The sequence below is a fragment of the Quercus robur genome, chromosome 7 (genome assembly GCF_932294415.1).
Source record: "Quercus robur chromosome 7, dhQueRobu3.1, whole genome shotgun sequence".
NCBI classification, from domain to species: domain Eukaryota; kingdom Viridiplantae; phylum Streptophyta; class Magnoliopsida; order Fagales; family Fagaceae; genus Quercus; species Quercus robur.
Window position 1 is genome coordinate 19,561,071 of NC_065540.1, and position 8,201 is coordinate 19,569,271.

The following is an 8,201-nucleotide window of genomic DNA, read 5'->3' on the forward strand; positions in this document are numbered from 1 at the left end:
AGGCATTACTTTGTAACAGTAGAGTCCTTGACTTGTGATGAAGGTGGTCTTCTTCTGATCTTCCTCAGCCATCTTTATCTGGTTGTGCCCTGAGAAGGCGTCCATGAATGTCAGTAACTTGTGCCCGGCTGTGGAGTCCACGAGTTGGTCTATTCTTGGTAGAAGGAAGTTGTCCTTTTGGCATGCCTTGTTCAGGTCGGTGAAGTCTACACACATCCTCCATTTCCCATTTGCTTTCTTTACCAGGACGACATTTGCGAGCCATTCAGGATAATACACCTCCCGGATGAACCCTGCCGTCAGGAGTTTGGTGACTTCCTCTGCAACTGCCTGGTCTCGTTCTGGGGCGAAGGTTCTTCGTCATTGCTGGACGGGTTTCTGTTCTGGGTCCACATTCAACTTATGCTGGATGACTTCTAGAGATATGCCCGGCATGTCCTCGTGGCTCCATGCGAAAACATCTAGATTCTCTTTAAGGAACCTTATGAGTTTTGTTCTCATCTCGGGGCTCAACGTCGTTCCTATCTTGGTCGTCTTGCTCGCTTCTCCTTCTACCAATTCTACCGTCTCCAGGGCCTCTATCCTATCTTCTTCCTTTTCTTCAATCATCCATGTGTGGTTTTCCTTCCCAGCCAGGACGGCTTGATAGCATTCTCTTGCTAGGACTTGATCTCCTTTCACTTCACCGACACCATTATCTATTGGGAATTTTACCTTCAAACAGTAAGTTGACGTCGTCGCTTTCCACTTGTTGAGCGTGGGCCTTCCAACGATGACATTGTAGGATGAGGGACAATCTACCACCAAGAAGTCTACTTGTCGGGTCAACTGCACTGGGTAGGTCCCCGCCGTCACCGTCAATGTCACTATACCCCTGGGGTAGACCCTGTCCCCGCTAAAGCTGACGAGTGGATAGTCAAAAGGGAGCAGTCTTTTCGGATCTAGTCTCAGCTGCTGGAAGGCTGGGAGGTAGATGATGTCCACGGAGCTGCCATTATCGACGAGGATCCTCTTAGTATTGAACCCTTCTATATTCAGCATTATAACGAAGGGATCGTTGTGGGGCTGCTTCACTCCCATGGCGTCTCCTTCACTGAAGGATATGTCCTGGAATGTTCGTCGGTGGTTGGACGGAGGTATGGCGTGGACACTGTTCACCTTTCTCTGGTATGCCTTTTTGAGTGATTTAAATGACCCTCCTGAAAACGGCCCTCCTGTAATCGTGTTTATCTCCCCGATCACCTTGTGTGGAGGCTGGGACGGACGGTCGTCATCCCGGGAGAAGGATTCATGCTGGATTTTATTGTCGTCCCTGAACTTGCTATATTCTCCTTTCTTCACATATTTCTGTAACTTCCCTTTCCGTATTAATTCCTCTATTTGCTCCTTTAGGTCTCTGCAATCTTCTATGTTGTGGCCGTGATCTTTGTGGAACCGATAGTACTTGTTCTTGTCACGGACATTAGGGGATGAGTGCAATGGTCTGGGCCATTTGAGATAATGCTCGTCCTTGATCTGCGTGAAAATTTTGTCAACAGGCATAACCAAGGGAGTAAATCTTTCCGTCCGAGGACTTTTATCATCTTTCCTCCTGTTCCCGTCATTGTTCCGACGATCTAGTCGATCTCTCTTCTGCCCCCTACGGTCGTCTTCCCTCTTGGCCTTGTCGCCTGGCTTCTCGACACCCTTTATGGCAGCTAAAGAATCTTCAGCATTCATGTACTTCTGTGCCTTCAGGAGCATTTCCGCCATCATCTTTGGTGGATTCTTTGCGAGGGAGGCCACAAGATCTCTGGACCTCAGCCCCGCCTTGAAGGTCGTCAGCTGCACCTTGTCATCGGCTTCGTCCACCTCCAGAGTCTCCCAGGTGAATCGTTTGACATACGACCTCAGAATTTCCTTCTCTCCCTGTCTTATGGTGAGTAAGTAGTCTACCGTCCTCTTTGGACGTTGCCCCCCTATGAAATGGTGCAGGAAGGCACTACTTAATTGATCGAAGTTGTCTATGGACGAGGTCGGCAACTTCGTGAACCATTCTCTTGCAGCTCCTCTGAGAGTGGTTGGGAAGGAACGACACAGTATCTCGTCAGGTGGTTGTTGAAGGCCTAGAGTCGTCTTAAAGGTATTAAAATGATCCTGAGGGTCTTTGAGTCTGTTGAATGGCTCAAGTTGAGGCAAGCGAAACTTGGACAGTAAAGGGCATTCAAGTACCGCTAAGGTGAAAGGCGAATTCATAGCCCTTACCATCTTGTCTACGCTTCGGTCTGTCTTCTCCTTAATGGCGCTCCTTAGTTCGTCCATCTCTTTCCTCATTTCTCGAAGGAGATCTGAGTTCTGTTCGTCCGGAGTAGTTGGCCTTTAAGGGGTACCTTTCTTGTGGCTATCCCCTTCTCCCTCCAGGTTACCCTTGGACCGGCTTTCGTCCTGTTGAGCCTATTGGACCTGCTGGAGTCGTAGCTTCATTTCCTGGTTTTGTTTGGTGAGTTCTTCAATGGTGGCTGCAAGGGCTTGAACTTGCTGGGCCAAGGCTGCTGAATCTGGGTTGGATTCCATCTGAATGTAGAGAGTTAATGGAAACCACGTTTTCGAATATGAATCTGAAAATGTCAATCCCCACAGACGGCGCCAAACTGATGAAGCACGAGCTCGTCAGTAGAAGTGGGCAGATGGAATCCCTTGTTGGTGTGAGTGTATGCTCTATAAGGGTCACCGGTGTGGTGCCTGCCACAACGCCTCCGATGCCAAAGTCAGAATAATGGAAACACCTTATGAAATGAAAAACAATATAAAAAACCAGAGTGCTCTCTCAGAGTGTGAATGTATATCTATACCTTCTATTGACTGTGTGAAGATTTTATACCTGTGGCTTTGGGGGCTAGCCGTTGTGGTTGTTAATGCTTTCCCAGGTAACGCCTCTGGTCCAATAATGGGACTTTTAAGAGGCTCCCAACGGTCTGCCTAGTTGATTTGGTAACTGCCCAGGTCATTGATTGACTGCATTGAATGACTCCCCTACCTTCGTCAGTGAGGACTGGTTTCTTCGTTATTCAATGGCGACTTCATCATGGATGCTCTCTTCGTCATTAGTGTTAGCTACGTCTGTGGGATGTAATCTCGTCATTCCCATCACTATTAATGTTAGTTTGGGTTATTAAATATATAAAACATAATTCAACCAGGACATTTAGAGATACTAAAATAGTTTTTCCTTGCAATTTTCATGATGTTGGTTACACCAAGTTTCTCATTACATTGCTATTACGTATATAATTTTGAAAATTGTTATTGGATACTACATATACAATATCAATTCACAATTATTGTTTGTGAAATTCTACTAAATACAACACAAAATAAAATAATATATTAGTCAAATAGTATCTTCTAAATTAAATGGGAATAAGTACATGAAATTGCTCACCTCAATTACAGTTTATTATATTCAATATCTTCGCATACAAATCTAAATAAAAATAGTGTAAAAAAATATGTTCATTAGTTCAGAGAAAAAATAATAGCAAAAATCTAAACAATTTAATTTATATGGAAAGCCAACAAAAGCAAAATCCAATTTTGATTCTATTGAATTTTCTCTCAACTTTGGTTTAAAAAAGCAAATATATATGTGTGTGTATTGAGAATCAACATTATTATATATTATATATGGGCTTAAATTCTATCTAATTTTGAGAATCAACATTATTATGTATCATGTATGTGCTTAAATTCTATCCGGATGTGACGTAAACTCCTTGTATTACGCCACCAATAATATGACCACGTCAACCTCTAACTAGAAAATTAAATATTTCTTTCCACACACAATCCTATTTCAAAAATCAAAACAAATCAAAATCTCAAACATTATCTTTCTATTGTTCAAGTCTTCAAGAATAGAGAAGAAGCACACCCAGCACCCCACCACCCATGCCGCCATATGCCATCATACGCCACTGTATGCCACCACAAGTAACAAAATTTGATGCCGTTGCAATTGTCCTATCTACGATCCCAGTCTCCACAACATATGTTGTATATGGTTTGATTGGGGTTTGAGTGTATGGGTTTTCTGTGGGTTTGAAGGATTTTTTGTGGCAATGGGTTGGTGACTTGGTGGTTCATTATGTGTGTGCAAAGATAGAGATAGGGATGGTGACTTTAGGGTTTGATGATATCCAAGACTTATGGTTTATTTAATATGATCTATAAGATTTTTCAGTAGAGTCACTTTTGGATTGCTCTTTTAGAGAAAATTTAGGTGGGTTTATTGTATTTTTGGTGTATTTTGCGGGTTTCATGAAATGGGTTTTTTAAATTTCATTATTGGTATATAAAATTGGTGTTCAAACTTCAAAGTTTCTTCTTCTTCTTCATCCCAGTGTAGTTCTTGAGGTTTCATTCCAACTTTTGAGATTGTTATGGGTTGGAAATCGATTGAGTACTTTTTACAAATTTAATTTAATGTTAGTTCAAATTTGTTATAGAGAAATGGAGAGAAGATTAGGCGGTGGTGACGGCAGCGACTTTGGCGATGTGGGTGTGGCGGGTTGCTAGATCGGTGCTTCTTCTGACGAAGAGGTGAGATTTTATTTTGACTTGAATGATAGAAGTTAGAAAGGAGGAGATGGGATTTTGTTCTATGAAATGGCATTTGTTTGTAGCAAGTTGTGTTATTGGATGGAGTAAACCAAGGGGTTTACGCCACATCTGGACACAATGCAAACTCATTAGATATTGATCTATTTGTAATTCAAGAACATTAAAGTAAAACTCCAATGCATTTAGGGGGAAAAAAAGGTAACACTCCGTTTCTTTTTATACTAATATTTTCTATAAAAAAAAAAAGTTATTTTTCAAAAAAATATTTCATTTTCCTATGTTTAGTAAGGAGTAATGACCTCAAAATGAGATAAAATTGTTTTCAATAGTTTCCATATTTCCTCTTAACTTAATTTTATTTAGCGTGACTTGAAATAGGGTTGCTTTTCGAAAATTTTTATTGAAATCAATCTCTAAAAAGTAAGTCATATTTTTAATAAGATTTTTCATTAACCAAACATAGGTTTTCTTTGATTTATTATTTCTAGTACTACTAGTCATAAGAAAACTTTTTTTTTTTTTTTTTAATCTGTCTTCATAAGAAATTTTTCATCAAAACAAACTAGCGTAAAACTAAAATGCAACTATATATGGGCCCAGATGAAATGAGAAAAGGTCAGCTCAAAGGAATTGCAGGGCCGTTGGACAACAAAACAATATTGTCCGTCAATTCTTGCAGTTGTTCATAATTTACTTGTCCAAACTCCAAAGCCGTAAATCTATGTCCAACCTTTGCTAAAAAAAATAAATAAATAAATAAATAAAGAAGAAGAAGAAGAAGAAGAAGAAGAAGATATATATCATTGTAACCCTTACATCCTTGGGTTGGGCTCCATAACATTTACAGGTTCAGCTTAAGTTTCTCTTGCTCACATAAGATATAGCTATACAAATTAAATTAATCCTTCACAAAATCTTTGTCTCCGAAAATGGTCCACCTTACCAGTCTGGCCCATACATACTATTGACTCTGCCAATCATGCATGGAGGTGTTCTTAAAGTTGAACGGTTGAACCCCACGCATATGGGAGGTCCCAGTACGTTCAAGTTAAAAGTTTGCGATGGTGGAGAACAAGGCAAGATTAACGGTCAATATGTTTCCCTATATTAATTTGGAAAACTCAAATTAAGCTTTAGGATAGTGCGTAGCACTCTTGTCTGTGACTCTGTGAACCTTTAATGGTAAGAAAATTTAAAGAGTTTGATTATCCTACCATGTACCGTGGATGGTATATTGGTGTCGCTATACCAATTAAAATGATTGAGAGCTACGTACCTATAAATTTAGTGAATACAAAAAAATTTCATATTATTGACCTGATTTTTTGTTAATGGTTATTAATAGATAATAAAAGTTTGTGTCAATAATGTATGCATATGAAGGTGGTATAATTTTAATAAAATCTTATCACTTTAATAAATTATTTTTAAAAAAAAATCAAAAATTGTTTTTATTGGCTCAATATTTTAAGGGTATTCTTAGAAGCGGGGGAATCAAAGAAAGAATGTAAAACCCATGTTCGGGTAGATAAATGATGTAGACCTTGTGCTTCAGGCTATGTACAAGTCCAAAGATCCAAAGAGTTTGGAGGAGATGATCGATAACTTGTTTTGGCTAGTGTTTTTGTTGCTTGTTGATGCCATTGGAGAACAAGGAGAGATTCGTCAGCGCAAGTGGAGTGGAGTTGATGATCATTATTATGAAGCAATCAAGCATAAGAATTTAGCTTATGGCAATATGGCTCCGTCATTAGGGCTTAAGTGATAGGGGATGGGGGCATGCAATGACGAGGCAAAGACCAGCAGGCAAGTGACATTAAAGAAAGAAAAGAGAATATGGATTTAGAGAAAAGACCAAAAAAGAGAGAAAGAAAAAGAAGAAGAATAAGAAGAAGGAAATAAAAAACAAAAAACAAAAAAGTGTATAGCCAAAGTGCCGAACTATAGTGCTCGATGCCTCGATGGTTTGTGTTGGCAAATTGGCTCTATAGTTCGAATTTCCTTACAAAATAATCAAATTTTAAGATAAAATAAATTAGACACATGGCCTAGCATAATTTGTGGAATATAAAGTGAAATATAAAAAGTACAACATAAAATGATTTCTGTTTGCTCAAAATTGTTTTTGAAAGTTTGAAGTTAGTCCAAAAAAAGCTGAAATTTTGGTTTGAAGTTAAATCATTGCTAAAGAGTTATTTTGTGGACTAACGTTCTTTCACTTCTTTTTATTTTGGGGGAAGTCTTTTATTAGAGAATTCACATCAGTCCGTGTAAAATTTTTCATCTATTTTAGCATAAAAATCTATTTTTTCTATTTTACATAACCATTTTTCCAAAACACCCACATCAATCAATCTATTTTAGAAGATATTTCAATAAAATATTCGTTCTTTATTATTTTTTTATTATTTTCTCTAATAGTCATACTTTTTTAATTTAAACTTAAATTTCAAGTCAATCACCAAATCCGGTGGCTCGTCCAGTGGAGCCTCTTATGCTAGAGGTCCGATGGTCAAACCACCGTAATAGTGTTTTCGGCAATCGCTACCAAATTGGTGTCTTCGCCCACCATGCTGCCAGCACTAGTGGCCAAACCACCAAAATAATGGCTTTGTCGCTCCAACGATAGTCGATAAATCGATGTCTTCGACCATCATTATTCCATCAATGAAATATTTCGGTGTGTCGTTTTAGAGTTACGCATTGGAGATATATATATTATTTACTATTAGTATGATTTTTTTTTTTTTTAAAAGGTAATGATTTGAATTAAAAATTTTAATACAGACTTTAATAAAATTCCAAATAAAATCATCAGCTTTGTTTGAAAAGGAAAAAAAAAATTCTCAATTATAATTCTTTTATAATTAAATTATATTGTAGAGATATTTACAAGCAAAGAAGCTTCAAGGAAGCTTCCTTTCCCCTCACTTTTAACCCCTACCACTAAAATATCTGACCTTTTTTTTATTTTTTTCCTTTTTTATCTCACAAAATCACATTTTTCTCTACTTCCTCTCCCAAGGTCTTTTCTCTTAATTTTTTTTTTTTTTTTTTTTGATCTTTTCCTTTGCCATAGCTCTCAAGAACTTGTTCCTCTCCTCTCTCATGGCAGCAACAAGCTCTTCACGAGCAAAGAAAGCAGCAAGCTCTCCATGGCAGTGGTGACGACGGCAGCTTTGATTTGAGTTTGGGTTTGGGTTGATGGGTTTTTTGTTGAAAGTTTGATTTTGGGTTCTAAATTGTTGAGTTTTCCTTTGAAGGTTTGATTTTGGGTTCTAAATTGTTGAGTTTTCCTTTGAAGGTTTGATTTTGGGTTTGGATTCATTTTTGGTTTGATTTTTCTTTGTTTTTGGTTGATTTTGTGATTAGAATATCATGGGTTGTGATGGGTTGTGGTGGTGGTGATTGAGTGGTGGTTGGGCGGTGTTGGGTGGATTTGCAGCAAACTGGGATGGACACAAACAAAGAAGAGAGAGTGAAATTTAGAAGTTTACACAGTTACTATAGCATAGGTTTAGAAAGACTGATGCAAGTGTTTTTTGTACTATATTGTGTAAATTTTTGCACTTTTTTGTATTTTGCAATGATTGATAGAATAT

At 38.3% G+C, this 8,201-nt stretch overlaps 1 protein-coding gene across 1 annotated transcript; it reads right to left on the reverse strand.

The window, feature by feature from the left end:
• Window positions 1–360: 360 nt before the first annotated feature.
• On the reverse strand, window positions 361–1,752 carry LOC126691128 (uncharacterized). The gene is made up of 2 exons (XM_050386202.1): window positions 1,546–1,752; window positions 361–1,449 (listed from the first exon to the last, which is right to left on the reverse strand). The coding sequence occupies exons 1-2, from the start codon at window positions 1,750–1,752 to the stop codon at window positions 361–363; spliced, it is 1,296 nt and encodes a 431-aa protein (XP_050242159.1).
• Between the last annotated feature and the right edge of the window lie 6,449 nt (window positions 1,753–8,201).

Coding starts and splice junctions, on each gene's coding strand:
- LOC126691128 (XM_050386202.1), bottom strand. CDS start 1,752: ATGGCGGAAATGCTCCTGAAGGCACAGAAGTACATGAATGCTGAAGAT. Junction 1,450..1,545: donor CGGAAAGATTTACTCCCTTG/GTTATGCCTGTT, acceptor GTCCGTGACAAG/AACAAGTACTATCGGTTCCA.